We start from the raw sequence: 25,356 nt of genomic DNA, 5'->3' as shown, positions 1-25,356 counted from the left end.
TAGGATCAAATACAAAACAAATGCTTAGTTTAGCATTCAAAGCTCTTCATAACCTAACTCAGCCTCACCTTGGCAGTCTTCTTATACCCCTCTGTTGTTTTTCATTTGTTTCAGTTGTGTCTGACTCTTTGTGACTCCATTTGGGGCTTTCTTGGCAAAGATACTGGAATGGTTTGCTATTTCCTTCTCCAGCTCATTTTACAGATGAGGAACTAAGGCAAATAGGGTTAAGTGACTTGTGCAGTTACATTAGCTAGTAGATATCTGAGGCCAGATTTGAACTCACAAAACTGAGTCATCTTGCCTCCACATCTGGCACTTTATCCATTGTGCCACTTAACTGCCTTGCTTATACCCCTTAAAAGATACTCGATTTCTTGGCTCCTGGATTCTTCTTTGGCTGTCCCCCATACCTGGAACCGTGGAAGCCCATCTTCATCTCTTTTTACTGACTCCCTGGCTTACTTTAAGTTTTTTGTTTTATTTTTGGTTTTTTTGGTGAGGCAATTGGGCTTAAGTGACTTGCCCAGGGTCACACAGCTAGTAAGTATCAAGTGTCTGAGGCTGGATTTGAACTCAGGTCCTCCTGAATCCAGGGCCAGTGCTCTTTCCATTGAGCCACCTAGCTGCCCTGCTTACTTTGTCTTAACCAAAATCCAGTCTTTTATGGGATGCCTTTCTTAATCTTAATTCTAATGCCTTCATCCATTAATTATTTGCTATTTGTCCTGTATGTAGCTTGCTTTTTATATATTTCTTTGTATATTGTTTCCTTAATAGATTGTAGGCTACTTGTGGGCAGAGACTATCTTTTGCCTCTTATTATATATAGCCCCAGGACTTAGTACAGTGCCTGACACATAGAAGGTACCCAATAAATGTTTATTAATTGATTGATTGAAGGATAAGAATTGGAAAAGGTCAGTAGATCTAGCAAGTAAGAGATAATTGGCAACTTTGTAGTATGAGGATTTTGTCAGCCCATGAAAGATTCTAGTTAACAAGCCTGGGTTTTGCTATGTGCTAAATTTTTGCAGCATAAATTTAGCACAGCTTTTACTGTTTTCTTGCATGATCTATATTGCTCGTTCAGTTTGGGACCCTTTAGAATAATCCTTCTAATGTCTCATAGGAATAACTAGTCCTGGAATTCCAAGTCCCTCCATTTTCATAAATAAATTCTTATAGTTCAGCCCTTGGTTTTATTGTTAACAAGAACTTTAGAATTAACTCTTCCTAGGTAGACCTCAGTCAACTCCCATAGATCCAATTTAGCTGCATTCCTTGTCCCAAAATCTTAATGTATTTTTTAAGCCCTAATAGCTTAAGTTCTTTAGCAAGGGGGAGGGAAAGGTGGAGACCTTGCTCATACAGAGTGTTTCAAAAGTCTTAGGGAAACTTTAAACCTTAATTGCTTAAAACTACACCAAGACTTTTGGGACACCCTGCACAAGCCTCTTGTAGGGGAAACCTTTTTTCACAGATGTTTTCAGTTTTAAAAATTATTTCTGTATGCTTCCAACATGTTTTAACATACTTCCTCTGAAATAGTGAACTATTTATTTAACATCCCTTCAATTAACCTTTAATTTCTATAGAGGAATTAATTTCAACCAGTTGAGAGAGCTGTAATCATTAAATCATGAGAAATTCTTTAAGGATTATGTCAGCTTGCAATTTTAGACATTTACAAAACATAGGAATTAAGCTTTTAGCTTAAAATATGTACCCATTCTCCCCAAATGATCTGATCATCTTCTTCTGCATATAACATAAGCTCCTTGAGAAAAAAGATTTTCATTTTGGTCTTTGTATCTCTAGTCCTCCTAACACAGTGCCTGTCAAATAACAGGTGCTTAATAAATGCTTACAGATTGATTTGTACATATATTATTGCCGAAATCAGTTTAAAATTTTACAGTTTTAAAGTACTATTATTTTACTTTATATCATGGAAATAACCAGTCTATGAAATTTTCACTGTTAACTTCTTTTTACTGTTTTAGAAAAGACTCTTAGCATTTAAGAGAATATAGTTCATGGAACCTCACCCCGTTTCATCATCTCCTCAGAAATTTATAAACTTAGACTTGTATGAAATCTGTACCTGGGATAATTCTTGACTTCAGATACAATATTGTTTTAGAAATAGAAAACTAGAACTAAATTTCAATCTTACACAAAGCTGTTTTAATTTTTCCTTTTAGGGAGACATCACTTCCATTCCTGAACTGGCTGATTACATTAAGGTTTTCAAGTAAGTAAAATTGCTGTTTTGTTTTTTAATATATAACTTTTGTTTTGCTGTTAAGATACATCTGTAAAATAATTGTGGCAATAAGAATAAAGAAAAATGCTTCTAATTATGACTATTTACTCTAATCATATTATTTATCAAGTTGCCAGTGCATCAAAGATCTGTCATTTTATTGATAAAAGAACTCTTTTCAACAATGCAGAATTGAAAACCTCATAAAGAGTTGCTCATTACCAATGAATCCTTTTGCTTTGGTAATCCATCAAACAAACAAACAAAAATGCAAAATGGTCCTTAGTTCTCTTCCACTTTTGCAGTGACTAAGACAGAATGGCAGAAATGAGGGCAAAAGGTCATGAATCATAGAATTTTCAGACTGTCTATAAACAATAATTTAACTATTGGTATTATAAATGCAGAATATTTATGCAAAATAAACAATATCAGTATTCAAAATCTTACTACCTATAAAACTGAAAGATATAAGGAAGATATAGGTAAATGGAATGCTCTTCTTGAAGAAGCAATAAAAGAGTATGACGAAGCACAATAAGATTCATCATTTTTATGGGACTCTCCACAGTGCTCATTACAAATATAAATTAAAAAACCACAATGAAGGTTATGTATTAAAATCTATTGCCAGAGTAAAGGAATAGAGAAATTCTCCAAAGAATTCCATGAAATTTTCTAAGTCATGACAACAAATTGGATGATTTCAGAATAAAAGTAGTGTTAGAAACACAGCTCAAAGAATCCAAGCAGGCAGCAGAGTGTGGTTGAAGGCATCTTTATTCATCTTCGAGGATGGGCACTCTTCTGAATGTGCCAGAGAGTGCACTGAAGTGAGGTCCCTCACCTCTATTTATACCCCTCAAGGGGTCCCTCCTGACCAATCACATTAAGGTATTTTACTATCTCCCTATTTACATTTCACTTATTTCGGTTATTACAGTTACTATTTATACAGTAACATCTAAGAAACCATCAGGTGATACCAGTTGACCAATCAGATTGCGGCACTAGACCTTAACTTAATTCTGGGCAAGAATGTCCCCATTCCTCACTAGAACAGTGTTGTGTGAATACATAGAACCATGCATAACTTGTCAAGAAACACAACTTAAGCCAGGGTTTGAACCTCGGGGGTCACGTGGGGATCACCCTGGGTGCCTCAAGGTGAACTCCCAGCCCAGCCTGACTCTCATACAATCTAGGCCCCCCTACTCCAAGCCCTGCTTGGGCCCTACTCGGGCCCAAGGCCCAGGAGCCTGGGCTCCTCAGAGCCTCATGTGCTGGGCATCCACCTACTGGGAGGTTTGGGCAACAAAGCTTTAGGGACTGAAACCAGACTCACTCTGCCTTTAGGGCTCTGAGGAGAGTGCAGATATAGTCTTTTCTCTCAGTAGGCACAGGGAAGAACAACAAAAAATAACAAAAAGTATGTTGAACAGAATGCATTAGGAAGAGGCTCAATGTTGTGACATATAGATGTGGCAAAGACTAAAACATCATCCCAAAGGGTAAAATTTACTCTCTTAAACAGGAAACAGGAAATAATTGGTATGTTATATAAGAGTTACTTTTAACTAATTAGAGCAAAGGTCAGAATCAATAGCAAATTCCAAGAAAAGATGAAGATGAAAAATATGAATTGCAACATTTGCAACTCAAGATCTTTGTGCCTATTCAAGGAAACACATTGTTCACACTCCAAAATGTAAATGGTAAAGATACTTATTTTTCAATGCCATTTCTTTTGTGGTTTGTTTGTTTGGGTTTTTGGGGAGGTTTTTGCAGGGCAGTGAGGGTTAAGTGAATTCAGGACCGGTGCTTTATCCACTGTGCCACCTAGCTTCCCCCATCAATGTCATTTCTTAAAGAAGTTTGACCATTGTAAACGTTTAAACAGTCATTCCAATGAGTAGGCCGAAAGAATCCAAATGCTGCCAGAACCAGCAAGTTCTTAATTTTCTTGCAAATTTGACATGGCAGAAAAATGGAGTGTTGCTATAGCTTACAAAAAAAAGTTTAAAACATGACCAAACAGGATTGCAGTATATTAAATTGGCAATATCATTGCCTCAGAAAACAGTCAAGTATTAGAGAGGAAAATAAGTATACAGAAAACTTGCCATACAGCCAAATTAGGCTTTATGAATTAAAGAAGAAGCATTTATTAAGCATGTCAGCATTCAAAACTCTCTACTAAATATTGAGGTTACACATGAAAAGGTGGAGACAATCCTTGCTTTCAAGAAATGCATTCTACTGACTGCCTGGAGTGGCTGATCTCTGCTGCAAAGAGCCTGACCCTATTCTGAGACTGCTTGGCAAAGTACAGGTTTCTGACAGGTTGTCATAACCTCACTTAGAGAGTTGGCAGGCATTTCTGAGCCTGGACTTGAAAGGCTGTCACTTTATATGAGTGTGGTGGCTTCGCAGCTCATTAAAAAACATACCCAAAGATGGTGGAGGAAAGACACTAAATGCACAGGGCTCCTGATACAATTGCCCCAAAAAGAAATGCATTCTAATGTAGTAGACAAAACATAATGGAGATTTCAGCTGCAAGTCAAATGAAAATGTGCCATGATCTTTAGGGTGCAGCAGCAAAGCTAATAGTAATGCAGCTTCCTACATGTCATTTCTACTGATAAAATCATATAAAATCAAGATTTTATTTCTTCCTCTTCACCCTGGTAAACCTCCAACCTGAGGTTCTTCTCATTAATGACTCCCTCCCAGAGACAACCATTTTGGGAAAGACTCTAGGTGTGCCTTCCCCCTCACTCTCACCTTGACTCCCTAGATTCTATTTTCTTTTCCTCACCTGCTTCATTGCTCTTCTCTCCTCCCTTATATATGTTGTCTTCCCTCATTAGAATGTAAGTTCCTTTAGGATAGGGATTGTCTTGTTTGCTTGTATTTGTATCCCCAGCTCTTAGCACAGTACCTAGCACATATCTGTAAAGCACTTAAGACATGCTATCTCTGTCTCCCCTGTCTGTCTTTCTATCTATCTCCTTTGTTCTCTTTCCTTCCTTCTTTCCCTCCCTCTCTCCTCTTTTCTCTCAAGCCATTTGACACTACCAAGGACTTTGATATAGAGGATTTTATTTTCTGGATATTCAGCAGCTGTTGTTGTTGAGGAAGTGGTGATATTAGCACTTTCCGAAGCAGTTGCTCCATAGAAGTTGTTTTCCAGGATGATGGCCTACAGCAAGAGTTCTGACATTCTGGGCTAGAAGTAAGACTGACAATCAGAGTGGCACTGACATTCCATGATATTGATTTTTCTGGCACATGCTCATTCTCTCTCCCTTGTTCCTTGTTGCTTCAGCTAGGTTGACTTACCTCACCTATGTGTTATAGTTGGTGGAGATGGCTAGTCCCTTCTCCACAGTAGAGGCATACCTTATTTTATTATACCTTGCAGATATTATGGGATTGGGTTTTTTTTGTTTGTTTGTTTTACAAATTGTAGCAACCATGCATTGAACAAGTACCATTTTTCCAATAGCATATGCTCACATAGTGTCTCAGGAATTCTTGTCAGTATTTCATACTTTTTTCATTATTATTATTATGTTATGGTGTTCTGTGGTCGGTTTTCTTTGATGTTGTTTTGGGGTGCCGTGAACTACACCCATATAATTTGGTAAACTCAGTCAATAAATGTTGTGTGTGTTCTGACTCTTCTACCAACCAGCCATTCCTCTGTCTCTGTCTCTCTCCCTCGTCTCAGGCCTTCCTTTTCCCTCAGACAAAAAAAATATTGAAGATTATTACATAAATTTAGATGGTAAAATGACAGCAGGGCTTGAGAGGGTTGACTCCAATTTTGAAAGAACTTCTACTGTGAATAAAATACCATCAAATGGCATTGCATACTAGCAAACTTCATTGTTATCTTATTTTAATAAATTGCCATAGCTACTCCAGTCTTTAGCTGTCACCACCAGCTGTCAACATTGAAGCAAGACCCTTCACCAACAAATGATGATGGTTAGCATTTTTTAGCAGTGGAGTATTTTTTGATTAAGGTATCTACATTGTCTTTTTTAGAACTAATACTAATACATACTTAATAGACTACAGTATAGCATAAACATAACTTTTATATGCATTGGGAAACCAAAGAATTCCTGAGACTCACTTTATTGCAGTATTTGCTTCATTGCGGTAGTCTGGAACTGAACTCACAATATCTCCAAGGTATAACTAGTTACTTTTTTAGATGACTGGCTTCAGGGCCTAGACTAGAAATAGGATCAGGGCAGCTAGGTGGCTCAGTGGATAGAGCACCGGCCCTGGAGTCAGGAGTACCTGAGTTCAAATGCGGCCTCAGACACTTAACACTTAACTAGCTGTGTGACCCTGGGCAAGTCACTTAACCCCAATTGCCTCACCAAAAAAAAAATTTAAAAAGAAAGAAAGAAATAGGACCAATGTTCTAGGAAGCACTGCTCTCCTGGATCTGCCAGATTCTCACCAGTCCCATAAAAATTTAGGTTCAATATTAGAACAAAATGAAGTACTTGTATTTCATTCACCAGTTAACAAGAGGAAATTTACTTGGCTATAACAGGAGAAGTATATTCAACAAGAATAGGCATGGAGGATATATAGTTGCTTCGGTTTGGCAAAGCACCCTTACCCATTTTGCACCAGCCAAGCTTCAGAGAAGTGGAGCTCCTCTTGACTGCCTTGTACCCACCTGACTAGGAGGTAAAATCAACAACCTGAACCTTTAGTTTCTCGAGGCAAACAAGTTTCATTTATTTATGTATTTTTTGAGGGGGTGGGGCAGGTTAAGTGACTTGCTCAGGGTCACACAGCTAGTAAGTGCCAAGTGTCCCAGCTGGATTTGAACTCAGGTCCTCCTGAATCCAGGACCAGCACTTTATCCACTGAGCCACCTAGATGGCCTGACAAACAAGTTTCACTGATGAAAACCACTGCCTTTTGTGGAAAAACTAGTCTAATTTTTATGAAAACAGGTTAGAATGTTGCTTCTGCATCTTCCATTTCCAAGACTCAGGTTTTTCAGTGGCAGTTCATTAGGTATTGATGGCGATAAGAAAGGTTGATGATCTCCTTCTCCTTCTCCAAAGGAATTACTTACCCTAAGAATTGTGTGGGGTGCGGCATACCATTCATAGCAAATATAAATAGAATAGATTGAGCTTTGATGTTTATTGTTCAGTTATGTAATTGTGTACAACTCCCCATGACCCCATGGACTTTATTTATGAGGTTTTCTTTGCAAAGATACTGGAATGGGGGGCAGCTAGGTGGTGCAGTGGGTAAAGCACCAGCCCTGGATTCAGGAGGACCTGAGTTCAAATGTGAGCTCAGACACTTGACACTTACTAGCTGTGTGACCTTGGGCAAGTCACTTAACCCTCCTTGCCCCACCAAAAAAACCAAAACAAAAAAAAAATACAAACCGAAGATACTTGAGTGGTTTGCTGTTTCCTTCTCCAATGTGTCCCCATTGTAAAATTACATTCATAAGATGAAGAACTAAGGCAATTAGGAATTAAGTCATTGAGGCAACCCTGCATTAAACAAGTACCATTTTTCCAGGGTCACACAACTAGTAAGTGTCTGAAACTGGATTTATTGAAGCATACTTTTTTTTACTTTATTTTTCTTGAGGGTTTTCTTTTTTGGTCTGTGTTTTCTTTCACAACATGACTAAAATGGAAATATGTTTTGCATGTATGACCCATATTGAATTGCTTGCCTTCTCAATAAGGGGTGTGGGGAGGGAGGAAAGGGAGAGATTTTGGAACTCAAAATTTTCAAAACGAATGTTAAAAATTTACATGTAATTGGGGGAAAATAAAATACTAAAATTAAATTTTAAAAAATAGTAAGGGGCAGCTAGGTGGTGCAGTGGATAGAGCACTGGCCCTGGATTCAGGAGTACCTGAGTTCAAATCTGGCCTCAGACACTTAACACTTACTAGCTGTGTGACCCTGGGCAAGTCACTTAACCCCAACTGCCTCACCAATAAATAAATAGATAGATAGATAGATAGATAGATAGATAGATAGATAGATAGATAGATAGATAGATAGATATTTAAAAAAAAATAGTAAGACCTGGGGCGGCTAGGTGGCACAGTGGATAAAGCACCGGCCCTGGATTCAGGAGTACCTGAGTTCAAATCCGGCCTCAGACACTTGACACTTAATAGCTGTGTGACCCTGGGCAAGTCACTTAACCCCCATTGCCCTGCAAAAAGACAAAAACAACAACAACAACAAAAACATAGTAAGACCTTACCCAAATACGTAGTATCTTTGAGTTTATTGAATACTATGCTTTTATTTGTTAATTTGCTTCAGTATGTTGTTTACCTGATTTGTTCCACTGGTCAACCTTTCTATTTTTTTTTTTTTTTTACTAGAATCATGTAGTTTTGATGTAGGATAATTTGACCTCTAGGTCTTCTTTCTCCCTAATTTTTTTTGTTATTTCTTTTAAGATTCTTGACCTTTTGTCCCTCCTCTTGATTTTTACAGTTACTTTTTTCTAGTTTTATAAAAATAACCTTTTGGTATATTGATTGTAATGGCACTGAAGCACTTAACTTAGCTAGTATTATTTTTATTTTTTTTTAATTCGGGTCTTCCTTTTTTTACTTAATAGTATTTTTTCCAATTTCATGTAAAGATAGTTTTTAGTATTCATTTTTAAAAAATTTTTAGTTCCAAATTTTTCTCCCTCCCCAAGAGAGTAAGCAATCTGATATAGGTCTTTATTTCTGTAAAGAATTTTTAGAGGGGCAGCTAGGTGGCACAGTGGATAGAGCACTGGCCCTGGAGTCAGGAGTTACGTGAGTTCAAATCCGGCCTCAGACACTTAACACTTACTAGCTGTGTGACCCTGGGCAAGTCACTTAACCCCAATTGCCTCACTAAAAAAAAAAAAAAAAGATTAAGAATGTTTTAGTGTTATATTCATATAATTCCTGTGTGTTTCTTGGCTGATGGTCTCCCAGATATTTCATACATTCTATAGTTGGGGTTTTTTGTTTGTTTATTTTTTAGTTTCTCTCTATTGCTTCTTTTTGAATTTGTAAAAAGGCCATTTTTCCAAATACCAGTATTCTCCCCATCATGATCTGTGCCTGGAAATCATGAAATGCCATAAACTTTCATGAATCAGAATTATAAATGACTCAAATGCAATGGAGAAATATATGAGTAGATGTAAGTAGCTGACTTGTATATATGATGGTATAAAACAGGAATTCTTAATCCCAGAATTCATGGAGTCCATAAATTTGGATAGGGAAAATCTTACATCTTTATTTTCACAAACTGTAACTTAAATTTAGCATTTCCTTTCATTGAAAATAGATAACAGGGGAAGCTAGGTGGCGCATCCAAAAAAAAAAAAGGTATAATTTTATTTTATTTTTGTATTTTTTTGGATGAGGCAATTGGGGTTAAGGGACTTGCCCAGGGTCACACAGCTAGTAAGTGTTAAGTCTCTGAGGCTGGATTTGAACTCAGGTTCTCCTGAATCCAGGGCCGGTGCTCTATCCATTGTGCCACCTAGCTTCCCCCCAAAAAAAGGTATAATTTTAAAAGAAAATGTGTCGGCGTTTATTATTGTAAATAGAAGAGCCACCTTTTCATCAGATGCAGTAGAGAAGGGAAAGGAAGATGTCTGAGTAGGGAAAAAGAGCAGGCTCTCATCAAATAGACTAAATTTTTTTCAGTGAAGGTGCTCTGAGGAAGAATTAAGAAAATATTTTTTTAAATGGGTGGAAATTGGGGGCAGCTAGGTGGTACATTGGATAGAGCACCAGCCCTGGAGTCAGGAGTACCTAAGTTCAAATCCGGCCTCAGACACTTAACACTTACTAGCTGTGTGACCCTGGGCAAGTCACTTAACCCCAATTGCCTCACTAAAAAAAAAAAAAGAAGAAGAAGAAGAAGAAATGGGTGGAAATTGAGGGATTGTCCATCAATTAGGAAATAAGATAACCTATATCATATTGCTTGCTGTCTCCAGAAAGGGGGGGTGGGGAGGAAGGGAGGGAGAGAGGGTGAAAAATTTGCAACTCAAAATCTTACAAAAATTAATGTTGAAAACTATCTTTACGTGCAATTGGGAAAAAATAAATTACTGTTAAGTTTAAAGAAAATGGGCTAGCATCATGTAGGAAGAATAAGGGACAGCCTGAATGCTACATGAATTGGGAAAAGCCCCAGAGGAAAGCCTCCCAACATATTTTGTAGATGTTCCATGTACCATTTGTGAGATGATGATAGATTAAAAAGGGAAGTTCTCTCTCATTCCATACCAAATAATACAAGAGCCTTGATATTCAGGAAACAGAAAAAAGTTACAGAACCTATCAGTCAATCAGTTAGTCAGTAAACATTTACTAAGCATCGTATCTGTTAGGGACTGGGTATACATTTTTTTTTTCAGGGCAGTGAGGGTTAAGCAACTTGCCCAAGGTCACACAGGTAGTGTCAAGTGTCTGAGGTCGGATTTGAACTCAGGTCTTCCTGAATCCAGGGCCTGTGCTTTATCCACTGCGCCACCTAGCTGTCCCCGGGCATACAAATTTATTTTTTTAAAAAAGATCTTGCCCTCAAAGAACCTACAGTCTAACTGAAAAAGACAAGATTCAAAAGAAAGCCAAAAAGCTGGAGGGAGGTCAGAAGTAAGTGAGGGAGGGAGAACAGGGGAGAGCATGGTGAAAAAGTCAGAGAAGTCCCAAAGCAGTATAGCTAGAAATGAAGGTAATTCACAAGGTAATTCTTTCAGGAAAAAAAAATAATAATAATTGAAGACCAATTGATCAGTGCATGTGCAGACCTAGATTGGCCCTACAATCCCCAGGACTGTAGCGATTTCAGGGTGAAAATTTTAGAGTTTACCTCTTGGCAGTCTGCAAGGTAGTCCCTATTATAAGGGAAGATGGAGACCCTTGGGGCACTATACTCCCAAGGCTCACAAAAACCATATAGAAACATAGTTAACGTCTAAGGAAGGGTCATCAAGAGATCATCTGATTCGGCCCCCTGACTTTGGATATTAACCACAGTCTACACAAGAGGCAACTGAATCCTAGAAAGGTTAAGACTCTTGCCTAAGGTCATACAGTGGATACGTGGCAGGGATGGGGAGGCAGGAGGTACTAGAATTTCATTTACTTTTGGTTTTTTGTTTGTTTGTTTTGGCGGCAGTGAGTGTCAAGTGACTTGCCCAGGGTCACTCAACTAGCAAGTGGCAAGCGTCTGAGGCTGGATTTGAACTCAGGTCCTCCTGAATCCAGGACCGGTGCTTTATCCACTGCGCCACCTGGCACCTAGCCCAAGAAGCATTGGGCATAACTCTTGAATACAACAAAGGAATAAATAAGTAGGAGTGAGCAAATTAGAAGGCTTCTCAGACCAGACCATCACACCATCTCAGCAATATCCTGGGAACCCCTAACCCCAACCTCTTAATGCTACTGGGAGCATGCCTAGGAATGACATAAGGTAGTTGCAAAGAGAATAGTAGACTTTATAAGAAAGGTGCTGGTAAAGGTAGGGAATAGGTTCAATTACAGCCTCCCCCAGACTTATGATTTTCACATCCCCTTGCCTGGTTTTCCTTTTGTAAATTACAGTTATGAGACTGTTCACCTTGGAGTAGCTTGAGGGGCAACTCAGTAGCACTGGCCCTGGATTCAGGAGGACTTGTTCAAATCTGGTCTCAGACACTTGATACTTACTAGCTGTGTGACCGTGGGCAAGTCATTTAACCCTCATTGTCCCCCCCTCCCCAATTTTTTTTTTAATTTAAAGATAGTTTGTTCATACAGTATCCTAGCCTGTGACTTGGACTTCAGTAGCACCTTCCTCTTGAACTAAGTAGCCCAATTACTGCTTTAATAATATAGGAATATTGCTACAGTTTTAAAGAAAAATAATCAATGGAAATGTACAGTTAAATAATAAAACTTTTTGATAAAGAAATAACTTTTATTAAACTTAGTGTTGCAGGAATCCCATTTCCAGAATTTCTTAGTGTCCTTCAGTGATTAAAATCTGAAATTATTTGGATTATTATTATTATTATAAGCACTTGCCTCTTGTCATAATAAGATTGTTCCAGCCAGAATTTCAGGAACATTTTATAGTATAGTAGAAAGAATGCTAGACTTCAACCTAGACATTCAAGAAAGAGACATTCAAATCTCAACTCCAGTATTTTCTAGCTATTTTTCTAGTAGTCTCGTGCAAATCATTTCACTTCTCTGAGCTCCAGGTTCCTCATCTGCAAAACTGGGGTATGCCTTTAATTCTGACCTCACAGGGTTGTTAGAAAGATCAAATGAAAATACGTGTAAAAGGTTTTGTAAACATCAAATTATCATTCTTTAAGGTGATTCTTAGTTTAGGAAAATATTTATTATTTGGTTCTTGGTAAACATTTCCATCCAAGTTTCTGTTTATTTCCTGCGAATTCTGCTAAAAATTAGAGGTATTAGGGTATGAGACTTCCATGCCAGGGTAAATCTTTCATTACAAAAGAATGCAAAATGTGTTTATTCCTAGAACTTAGAGAATAATAACTTCTCTTACAGAGTTTTATTTGTTCTAAGATAGCTTAGAAGACTAATACATTTGTCAGTATCCTTTTATATAAATTTTGGCTACCAGAACTTTACTTTTTAATAAACTGCTAATTTTTATAATTTCCTGAATTGTGTTTCATACACAGGCCTAAGAAGTTGACACTAAAAGGTTATAAGCAGTACTGGTGCACCTTTAAAGATACATCTATTTCTTGCTATAAAAGTAAGGAGGAATCCAGTGGAACTCCTGCTCACCAAATGAACCTGAGAGGTAAAGAAAACTTTCATTTACACGTGCCTGGATGTGCATTTGATCTCTCACTTTCACGTGGTCTTTTGTACTCTTCCACTTCTTCCTCACGTAAATCTATAGAATTATAGATAGAGAGCTGGAAGGGGCCTTAGAGATCATCTACGTTTAACCCTTCATTTTACATGTGAGAATCTGAGGCCTAGTAAATTAAGTAACTTGCCCAAGGCCACACAGCTGTCTTTATAGATGTGAGACAATGATACTTATTTTTCTTCATGAATTTTCATTCTCTTTTATAGTTGTCAGGTGAAGCTATACCTGTTGAAACCTTTTGTTTTTCTTGTGAAATTTGCAGTGCTTTATCTAATTTAAATTTTTCAATTTGCAATCATTGTTTGTTTCTAAAAATATACATTACATATTTCCTAATACAAAGCCTATTTACTATTGGGAGGCAGAGTGGTTGGGCAGACTTTTTTGCTTTTTGGAGGTGTTTAGAAGTTGAGTGGGATGGGAAGTACACCCACTGACCCCTGTAATAGAGACTCGAGGAGAAAGGAGGCCAAAGCATTGATTTTATTTCTTTCGAAAGAAAGGTGTACCACACTCACTGGGACAACCAGGAGGTGTGACACACTGGGATTAGGAAACCAAGCAGTTTTTATACTCTTGACAGACATCTAATTTGAGCAAAATGCGGTAATTGGGTTCAGCAATAAATCATTCTCCTGGAATGTTCAGCGATAAATTATTTTGCAACATTTTCTGTTTCTGCAAAAATTTATCATGTCTATGTAATGTCTCGGTGCAGACTCTTTGAAACAATTTTTAAGTTGATATGCCTATATTTAAAAAGGGGGATAGTAGCTTCCCATTATTGCCTCTCTCCAGAGAAAAAACAGAGAGAGAGAGAAATAGGGGGCTCTAAGTGGCTTTAAGACTTTGAGATTAGATCACTAGGCCGAAGGGGGGGCACTTTCCATCTCAGTGGAGGGTCATATCCCTATGTCCCTCTCAAAGTGAAATCAAAAAGGACAAAAAGCAGGTAGTTGATACAGTGGGTAGAGTGATAGACTTGGAGTCAGGAAGAACTAAGTTCAAATTCTTCCTTAGACACTTATTAGTTGTTGGATCCTGGGCAAGATACTTAACCTCCATTTGCCTCAGTTTCCTTATCTATAAAAATGGGAATAATAATAGTGCCTATTCTCCGAGTTGTTGTAAAAATAAAATGAGGAGGCAACTAGATGGTGCAGTGGATAAAACACCAGCCCTGGATTCAGGAGTACCTGAGTTCAAATCTGGCCTCAGACACTTGGCACACAGCTGTGTGACCCTGGGCAAGTCACTTAACCCCCATTGCCCTACAAAAAAACAAAGAAAAAACAAAACAAAATAAAATAAATGAGATGTTTGTAAAGCACTTTGCAAACCTAAGTTATTTTTTAATGAAAAACATTTATTTTCTCTCGCAACCTCTACTTCCATCATCTACAGCCTAACAAAAAAGAAAAACAAAAACCCTGATAATAGATATGTGTAATCAAGCAAAACAAATCCCATATTGGCCACATATGTCGAAAAATTTGTATCTCATTCTGTATGTTTAGTCCATCACCTCTCTATTAAGGAGTAGGTAACATTCTTCATTATCAGTCTTCTGGAATCATGACTGATCATTGCATTGATCAGAGTTCTTATTCTTTCAGAGTTGCTCATTTTTACAACATTGTTCTGCTCAGTCCACTCTGCATCAGTTCATTTCATTTCAGAACTTATTGAGATCGGTCTTCTCAGGTTTTTCTGAAATCATCTATCTCCTCTACCATTTCTTTTGGCATGATGCATTTCATTCATAAGTCATAATTTGTTTGGCCATTCCCTAGTATATGGGCAAACCCTTAATTTCCAGTCTTTGTCAGAACAAAAAGACCTGCTTGTAAATATTGTTGTAAATGTAAGTGCACCTTTTCTTTTTTCTTATATCTCTTTGGATTATAGGCTTAGTCATAGTATTTGATCTTCCCTTGAGTGAATCTGAAATATTACGACTCCTTAAGACTATTTTTACTAACAAAAACTCCCATTAACCTTACTTTCTTCCTCCCAAATTCTCCCTCCACACTGGGGAAGTGGAGGTTAACCCACACTATGGCCACGTCTAAAAATATTCCTTTTTCCATCTGTTGTCCACACTTTCTGTATGAAAAAGAGTAATGTTTAAAGCATTTTCAGGTCTCCTGGAGGCTTGATTCTTTGTATTCATTAGTTTCAGAATTGTTTTCTCTTTATCTTACCCTTATACTGGTTTAATTTCTTCTGACTCTGCTTATTTCACTTTGCATCAATCAGTTCATACATACTACCCAGGATTTGATGAAGTCACCTCTCATCATTTCCTTATAATGAAACAATATTTGTTGAACCATTTTCCCAATTATCTAAGGCTCTCTAATAAAAGGCCTTAGTTATCACTTAACTTTTTTTTTTTTTTTTTTTTTTTTTGCTGGGCAATGGGGGTTAAGTGACTTGCCCAGGGTCACACAGCTAGTAAGTCAAGTGTCTGAGGCCGGATTTGAACTCAGGTACTCCTGAATCCAAGGCCGGTGCTTTATCCACTGCGCCACCTAGCCGCCCCTATCACTTAACTTTTAATCCCTACATTAGGATAAGGACATGTTTTTATGATGACTCTTACCTCTGTACCACTGAGAAAAAGTTATATTCCTTTCCCCATTCAATTTTCTCCAGAGGTTTATCATATCTAACTTTTCTAAAATTCCATTTACTTCTTTAACTTCTTTTTTTTTTTTTTGAGATATTTTATTTTTTCCGTTACATGTAAAGATAGTTCTCAACTTTTGTTTATACATGCTTTACAATTTCAGATTTTTCTCCCTCCCTCCCTCCCCTCCCTCCCCCCTCCCCTAGACAGCAGGTAATCTGATATAGGTTATATCTATATATATCTATACATATACATATAGATATATATATACACACACATATATATATACACATAATAACATTAATCCTATTTCTGCATTAATCCTGTTACAAGAGAAAGAATCAGAGCAGTGATGCAAAACCTCAAAATAGAAAAAAAAAAACCAACAGCACCCAAAACAAAAGAAATAATATGGTTCAATCAGCATCTATACTCCACAGTTCTTTCTTTCTTTTTTTTTCTTGGATTTGGAGATCCTCTTCTATCATGAGTTCCCTGGAACTCTTCTGTACCATTGCATTGGTGAGAAGAATATAGTCCATCACAGTAGGTCAACACTCAATGTTGATGATACTGTGTACAATGTTCTTCTGGTTCTGCTCATCTCACTCATCATCAGCTCACGTAAGTCCCTCCAGGTTTCTCTGAACTCTTCCTGCTCATCATTTCTTACAGCACAATAGTATTCCATTGTATTCATATACCACAACTTGTCCAGCCATTCCCCAATTGATGGGCACCCCCTCAACTTCCAATTCCTTGCTACCACGTAAAGAGCAGCTATAAATATTTTTGTACATGTGGGTCCCTTTCCCCCTTCCATGATTTCTTTGGGCAAAAGACCTAAAAGTGGGATTGCTGGGTCAAAGGGTATGCACAGCTTTATCGCCCTTTGGGCATAATTCCAAATTGCTCTCCAGAATGGTTGGATCAGCTCACAGTTCCACCAACAATGCATTAGTGTTCCAATTTTCCCACAGCCTCTCCAACATTTATTATCTTCCTTTTTTGTCATTTTAGCCAATCTGATAGGTGTCAGGTGGTACCTCAGAGTTGTTTTAATTTGCATCTCTCTAATCATTAGAGATTTAGAGCATTTTTTCATATGGGAATAGATAGCTTTGGTTTCTTCATCAGAAAACTGCCTGTTCATATCCTTTGCCCATTTCTCAATTGGGGAATGACTTGGATTCTTATAAATTTGATTTAATTCCCTATATATTTTAGAGATGAGGCCTTTATCAGAAGCACTGGCCTCAAAAATTGTTTCCCAGCTTTCTGCCTCCCTTCCAATTTTGGATGCATTGCTTCTGTTTGTACAAAAATTTTTTAATTTAATATAATCAAAATCATCCACTTTGCATTTTATAATATACTCTATCTCATGTTTGGTCAAAAACTGTTCTCCTTTCCAAAGATCTGATAGGTACACTATTCCTTTCTCTCCTAATTTACCTATGGTATCACCTCTTATGTCTAAATCATGTATCCATTTTGACCTTATTTTAGTATAAGGTGTAAGATGTTGGTCTAAGCCTAATTTCTGCCATACTATCTTCCAGTTTTCCCAGCAGTTTTTGTCAAATACTGAGTTCCTATCCCAGAAGCTGGAGTCTTTGGGTTTATCAAACACTACATTACTAGTGTCATTTACTACTGCATTTCCTGAGCCTAGCCTATTCCATTGATCTACCACTCTATTTTTTAGCCAGTACCAGATAGTTTTGATGACTGCCGCTTTATAGTAAAGCTCCAGGTTTGGTACCGCTAACCCACCTTCCTGTGAATTTTTTTTCATTATTTCCCTGGATATTCTTGATTTTTTGTTTTTCCAGATGAATTTTGTTATTATTTTTTCTAGCTGTATAAAATAATTTTTAGGTAGCCTGATTGGTATGGCACTGAATAAGTAAAGTAATTTAGGCAGTATTGTCATTTTTACTATATTAGCTCTGCCTATCCATGAGCAATTGATATCTTTCCAATTATTTAGATCTGATTTGATTTGTGTGAAGAGTGTTTGGTAGTTGTGTTCATAGAGTTCCTGGGTTTGTCTTGGCAAGTAGACTCCCAAGTATTTTATATTACCTACCGTTACTTTAAATGGAATTTCTCTTTCTATCTCTTGCTGCTGGACTTTGTTGGTCATGTATAGAAATGCTGATGATTTATGTGGATTTATTTTATATCCTGCTACTTTGCTAAAGTTGTTAATTGTTTCAAGTAATTTTTGACTTGATTCTCGAGGATTCCTTAAGTATACCATCATATCATCTGCAAAGAGTGATAGTTTTGTTTCCTCCTTGCCTATTCTAATTCCTTTAATTCCTTTCTCTTCTCTGATTGCTAAAGCTAACATTTCTAGGACAATATTAAATAATAGGGGTGATAATGGACATCCCTGTTTCACCCCTGATCTTATTGGGAAGGCCTCTAATTTATCTCCATTGCATATAATACTTGCTGATGGCTTTAGGTAGATACTGTTTATTATTCTAAGGAAAGCTCCCCCTATTCCTAAACTCTCTAGTGTTTTTATTAGGAATGGGTGCTGTACTTTGTCAAAAGCTTTCTCTGCATCTATTGAGATAATCATATGATTTTGGTTGGTTTTCTTATTGATGTGGTTGATTATGTTAATAGTTTTCCTAATGTTGAACCAGCCCTGCATTCCTGGTATAAATCCCACCTGGTCATAGTGTATTATCCTGGTGATCACTTGCTGTAATCTCCTTGCTAATATCTTATTTAAGATTTTAGCATCAATATTCATTAGGGAGATTGGTCTATAATTTTCTTTCTCTGTTTTTGCTTTGCCTGGTTTTGGTATCACCACCATATTTGTGTCATAAAACGAATTTGGTAGAACTCCTTCTTCACCTTTAACTTCTTTCTTATTTTGTGATTAGATTTATCTAGTTCTGAGAGGGGGAGGTTGAGGTCCTCCATTAGTAAGAATTTGTATGCTATAACATTTGGTGCATATATGTTTATATGTATGGTCCCCTGCATGTATTATGTAGTTTCCTTTCTTGTCTCTTAATTAGATCTATTTTTGTTTTTGCTTTGTCTGTGATCAGGATTGCTACCCCTGCCTTTTTTTTTTTTTATTTCCACTGAAGCATAATATATTCTACTCCAGCCTTTTACCTTTACTCTGTGTATATTCTTCAAATATGTTTCATGTCTGGTTTTTAATACACTCTGCTCTCCCATTTTATGGGAGAGTTTATTCCATTCACATTCACAATTATGATTACTAACTGTATTACTAACTGTGTATTTCCCTCCATCCTATTTTTCTCTCTGTTTATACTTCTCTCTCCCTCCCCCTTTCTCTCTCTCTCTCTCTCTCTCTCTCACACACACACACACACACACACACACACACATACACACACCCTGTCCCTCCACACCAGTGTTTTGCTTTTGCCCTCCTCTCCTACTTCCCTGTAGGATCAGATAAATTTCTGTACCCAACTGAGAGTGTCTACTCTTTGAGCCAAATCCAATGAAAGTAAACTTCAGATAATGCCCAGCCCCTCCTTTCTTTCCCTCTACTGAAGTACATCTTTCATGTCTCTTCATATACTATAATTTATGCATTCTGCCCCTCCATTCTCTTCTCCCAGTACAATCATTTTTTTAATCCCTTAATTTTTTTATATCATCACATCAAAGTCAATGTATACCCTCACCCTCTATGTATACTCCTTCTAATTCCCTAATAGAGATATAGTTCTTAAGAGTAATAAGTATCGGGGCGGCTAGGTGGTGCAGTGGATAAAGCACCGGCCCTGGATTCAGGAGTACCTGAGTTCAAATCCGGCCTCAGACACTTGATACTTACTAGCTGTGTGACCCTGGGCAAGTCACTTAACCCCCATTGCCCCATAAAAAAAAAATTTTTAAAAAAAAAAGAGTAATAAGTATCATCTTCCCAATATAGGAATGTAAACAGTTTAACCTTATTGAATAACAAGTTTTTCTTTCCTGTTTACCTTTTTTCACCATACACCAGTTCATAAAAATCTTTCCAGGCCTTTCTGAAGTCACTCTGTTTGTCATTTCTTACAGCACAATAATATTCCATCACCATCATATACCACAGCTTGCTTAGCCATTTCCCAATTGATGGGCATTCCTTTGATTTCCAGTTCTTACTGTCACTCTTACAGTAACTTCCCATTAACACTATCAGCTGTACATTTGTCAAATCTCTTGCCTCCTTGTCAAACTCCATGCTGGATTCCTACCACCTGTGCCCCCTTCAGTCCTAGTTGTGTATTCCTGAACAGAGCTAGAAAAAAATCACAAAACTGCTGACTGGGTCTGTGAAAAAATATGTTATGTAATATCAACTGAACCCTCACTGTGACTAGGCATTCCACTCTCCACAACCTTCAGTCCATCTTTCCAAACTCCACACCTTCCATGAAGACATCACCTCATAATGCACTGAAAAAATTCAGGCCATTCACCAAAAATTCTCTTTCCTCTCCACTTCCTTACCTTATACTGCTCAAACCTCTTTCTCCACTGTGTCTTCCTATCTTTTGGAAGAGGTGATCCTTCTCTTTGCCAAAGTGAGCTCCTTTAAATGTACCCTTGGTCCCATCCCCTTCAGTCTTCTTTAGCAAATTGCCTCCCACTCCCTCTATCATTCTGTGTCTTTTTTTTTTTTAGGTGAGGCATTTGGGGTTAAGTGACTTGCCCAAGGTCACACAGCTAGTAAGTATTAAGTGTCTGAGGCCGAATTTGAACTCAGGTACTCCTGACTCCAGGACCAGTGCTCTAACCACTGCGCCACCTAGCTGCCCCTGGTGTCTTCTTTTTTAAAAGGCTACTTTTTTTTGTTGCCTAAAATCATGTCCATGTCAACCTCATCCTTATTTTAAAAAAACCTCTTCCCTAATGTGGGAATTTGTTTAACATGATTGTTGTACATGTATAACCTCTGATTGCTTGCTGTTTTAAAGAGGAGGGAGGGAGAAAAATTTGGAATAAAAAATCTTATTTAAAAAAATAATAAAATACTATTAAGTAAAGAAAAAGAAAAAACTCTTCTTTGGCTCTACCATCCCCATCTCAGCCCGAGATAGCTAAAAAAACTGTCTATTCTAGTTGTTCCTATTTCCTCTGCTCTTAACCCTATGCACTCTGGCTTCCTGTGTCATTATTCACTGAAACTTTCCTCTCCAAAATGAACATTGTTTCCTTATTGCCAATTGGAATGGCTTTTTCTCAGTCCTCATCCTCCCTGACCTCTCTGCAACATTTGAAAAAAATTTATCCCTTCCTCCTAGATACTCTTTCCTCTCTAGGTTTTTGTGACACTGCTCTCTCCTAGTTCTTTTTCCTACCCATCTGACCATTCTTTAGTCTCTTTAGTCATCTATTTCATGCCATGAACCATGAATGTCCCCCAAGTGAGACATCCTGGTTCCCTCTTCTCTTTTCTTCTTCCTCGTTTGATGATCCCGTCATCTTCCATTGGTTTAGTCATCATCATAAGATGATTCCTAGATCTATATATGTAGCCTCCTAATCTTTTTCTTAAGCTCTAGTTTCACAACACCAACTCAGCCAACTCAGCATGTCAGAATTAGAATTCATCTTTCTCTTCAAATCCTTCATTCTTCTCACCTTTTATATTACTACTTAGATATTACCATCTTCCCAATCACCTAATCTTAAAACCTATTTTATTCTGACTCCTCACTCTCACTCGTTCCATATATCCAATTTATTGTCAAATCTTCTACCTTTATAACATCTCCATATGTCGTTTTTTTTTTCCACTTGGATAGTCACCACTCTGGTGTAGACTCTCATCATCTCACAGCTAGACTACTGCAGTAGGATTCTCACCAGTTTCCTTCCCTCAAGTCTCCTTACTCTTGATAAATCTTCCACACAACCTCCACAGTGACCATGTTACTCTGATACTCAGTCAAATCCAGTGATTCCCTGTTCCTCCAGGATTAACTATAAAATGCTTTGTTTGGCATTTAAAACCCTTGACAACCTTTCCCTTTTCTATCTATATACTTTTTGGTCCCCTCCATATGTATTCTGTGATCTAACTACAGTGACCTACTTGCTATTACTCACAAACAACATGATATTTGCACTGTCTCTCCTCATACCCAGAATGATCTTTCTCTCTTCACTTTTGCAATAGGCCTTTCCCAATCCCCTCAGCTTCCCACCTAAGATTACCTTCCATCTATACTGTATATACTTATATACATGTTGCCTCATCTGTTAGAATATTAGCTCCTTGAGAGCAGAAACTGATTTTGGCTTTCTCTGTATCCCCAGTGTTAAACGCAGTACCTGGGTCTTAGTCAATACTTAATAAATACTTCTTGACTCACTGACTATAATTACCAACCTTGGCCCTAAGAAGAGTTGAGAAAATATACCTCCCTTCCTTCTCATAACTTCCCTTCAGACACCCATGGATGTCTGACACAGTTGATGTATTGATTAGTTCTACCAAAACTACTTTTATTCTTTTTTTCTTCAATTTTTAAAGAAACTATGGTCAGGAAAAGGGGAGGGATATTTTCAGAAATTATATAAAAACAAAAGATATCAATAAAAAATGTTAATGTCCTGTTGCTCAGGGAATTTTGTAAAATATTTTAGAATATGCCTTTGGAGATCAATAAAGAGTCCTTTGCTCCTTAAACGGAACATTTACCATAGCAGGGGCAAACATCTTAGGTTTAACACCTCGATGTCAGTTCTCCGTGGATTATTGAACAAAGTTATTTCTGTATAGTTATATGTGTCATATAGATTATTCTTTTATGAATTTAAAAGAACCAGAGAGTATACCTGGTCTGAGAATATTTGATATCAATAAACAGTAGAGAGATTTCTTTTTTAAATTGAGGATCCCTATGTTAAATACATCAACCATCATAAATAAGGCATGTGACTTGGTAGTTATCAGTGCCTTCCTGGTTACATTTTCTTGACAAAATCACTCTGTAATTTTCTCCATTATTTTGTAGCCTTCTCTTGAGAGCACCTTGAAAATTAATTGATCCAACAGTGCTTGTAAAGTTATATCATTTTCAGCTGGATTTCATATATGCATGAATGCATGTATATGTGTACATACATATATAAATATGAATATATATGTATGTGTATACACTTTTTTTTTTCTTCTCTGTAACTTCATCTTATGGATCCTCCATTTTCTCAAATGGTACATGCATTATGGTAAAAACCCATTGTAGGGATTGCAATAATTAATAGAAGAGTGATATTGTTGAAATTTTTGTCTCAAGGTTATTTGTTGTCCATCTGATTTCAACTTTAAATGCTCTCCCCAAAATTTGACTTAGCTGGATATGTCACCAAGCATACAAAAACCGTTGTTTTCTCAATTGTAAGTGTCTGAGGCTGGATTTGAACTCAGGTCCTCCTGAATCCAGGGTTGGTGCTCTATCCACTGCACCATCCAGCTGTCCCTCACTGCTTTTTTGAAGTGACATTCCTTGTCCTCCATCATTCAGCCATAATCTTCTGTCATTGTCTCTCTCCTAACAACTATTCTACATTTTTATTTGGACCTCAGATCCTTCTACTCATTAGTAATTTCCCAGGCCATCACCCTGCTCTAGCTTCACTTTTCTTCCCTTGCAAAGTTAACCCAATCATTAATCAGTTTGTCTTACTGTCATTCAAGTACTAACTCAGGATTACTCCAACTACCTACCCTCCTCTATTCCTACTCACCTGCTACTGAATGATGAAGTAATTTGCCACCATACTGATTAGATTGGCTACAAATTTATGTTATATAATCTCAATTAGGCCCTCAGCAAGGCAATCCTTTTATACGTCCCTAACTGATCATCACACTCTCTACAATGGCTATTCTAAATCTTCTGAAGACACTCACCCTCTCATCAGAAGACTTTATCTCTCTTTTATAGAGACCATAGAGGCCTGTTGAAAGAAAGTCTTTGTTTGGGCTTTTTTCCTTAATAATGAAGCAAATGCAGGTAGAGAAAAAAATTTAAAGCTTATTTAAAACACCAAGGCAGGGGCAGCTAGGTGGCACAGTGGATAGAGCACTGGCCCTGGATTCAGGAGGACCTGAGTTCAAATCCAGCCTCAGACACTTAACACTTACTAGCTGTGTGACCCTGGGCAAGTCACTTAACCCCAATTGGCTCACCCCCCCCCCAAAAAAAAAAAATCATTAAAAACACCAAGGCAGAATTACTGCATTGGTGGACTGGCCACAAGGGACCAGCTTCCAAGATTCGAACCAGGGCTCCTTTTAAATACAATCTTTCTTAATACAAAAGACATATAGGTAGGTGCACGTCTCTGAAAGGGAATGGGCTGTTGCATCTCAGCTCTTTCCCCATTGCTACATTTTAGGGAAGTAAGATTAGAAGTAAGGGGGATGGGATGAAAGTTCATGCAACAAACTTGCTAGTACCATCCCAAAGACTAGTTAATACTCCCTGGAAGACAAGCTAGTTTGGAAACAGTGCACTTCGCTACAAAAATTTCAGTAGGTTATTGGCCTTATGGCCATATTCCCTCCTCCCTGTTTTACTTCTTGAAACTCCTTGATGTCACTTCTCCTTTTCACTCTTTTTTAACTGCAGTCTCTGATGATTCCTTATCTAGACTAATTTCCGTACTTAAACCTTTCCCTTCCTCTCTCTTCCAGATTAATAATCATTTCCTGTCTAATTTTCCATTGTTTCCTATCTACTGCCCACAATACAACCTTTCTCTCCCACTGTTAATGCTTTCACCTGATCCCAACAAGTTTTTATTATAATGTAACCTCCTTTAGGTTGGTTAGAAAGATCTGAGTTTAAATTCAGCATTAGCCAATTATTAGCTATGTAACTCTGGAAAAGGCACTTAACCTTTATTTCCCTCAGTGTCTTTCACCTATGAAATGGGAATAATAATAATGCCTGCCATCCAGAACTGTGAGGATCAAATGAGATAACTGTAAAGCACTTAGCATAGTGCTTTAGTAAGCATTATATAAATGTTAGCTATTGTTGTTATTATTACCATTTATTCAGTTTGTCTGTTTCATTGTTTTTCTTGTTTAACATCACTAAACTGATCAATAATTATTTCATAAAGTTCTCCTTGCAAAGTTTTACTCCCTTATATGTCCTGCAGCCTAGAAGTGGGCTTTTTTAACCAAAATACTTAATTACTTTCACTTAATAAGAAGTGAACATTTTAAGAAGAAACATTTAAAAGAAATTCTAGAGATGAATTTTTATCCCATATATACATGGAAAAATGTGTTCTTTGACATTTCTTTAGAGAAGAATTAGAGGTAGTGATTTTTTAATATTCTTAAAGTTTTTTCCACAAATACCAGATTTCAAAATTTTCTTCTGTTAATCTCAGGTGAAAATTAGAATTATGATGTCTTGGGTAAAGCTACACTTGAACTTGCCTCATAAAATTTTTCTGTTGTGAACTCCCTTAGGAGCATTACCAT

General features: G+C 37.4%; 1 protein-coding gene across 7 annotated transcripts in view; it reads left to right on the top strand.

The window, feature by feature from the left end:
• FERMT2 (FERM domain containing kindlin 2) overlaps positions 1 to 25,356 on the top strand; it is a 129,904-nt gene that overhangs the window by 90,624 nt on the left and 13,924 nt on the right. For all 7 annotated transcript variants that reach the window (XM_043986732.1, XM_043986731.1, XM_043986730.1 and 4 more), the window contains 2 exons: positions 2,208 to 2,257; positions 13,008 to 13,132. In XM_043986732.1, coding sequence (XP_043842667.1) covers positions 2,208 to 2,257; positions 13,008 to 13,132 — 175 coding nt within the window. The remainder of the gene's footprint in view (positions 1 to 2,207; positions 2,258 to 13,007; positions 13,133 to 25,356) is intronic.

Source organism: Dromiciops gliroides, chromosome 2 (genome assembly GCF_019393635.1).
Source record: "Dromiciops gliroides isolate mDroGli1 chromosome 2, mDroGli1.pri, whole genome shotgun sequence".
Classification (NCBI taxonomy): domain Eukaryota; kingdom Metazoa; phylum Chordata; class Mammalia; order Microbiotheria; family Microbiotheriidae; genus Dromiciops; species Dromiciops gliroides.
The sequence above is the reverse complement of the archived record's forward strand: the minus strand, read 5'-3'. Positions and strand labels throughout refer to the sequence as shown.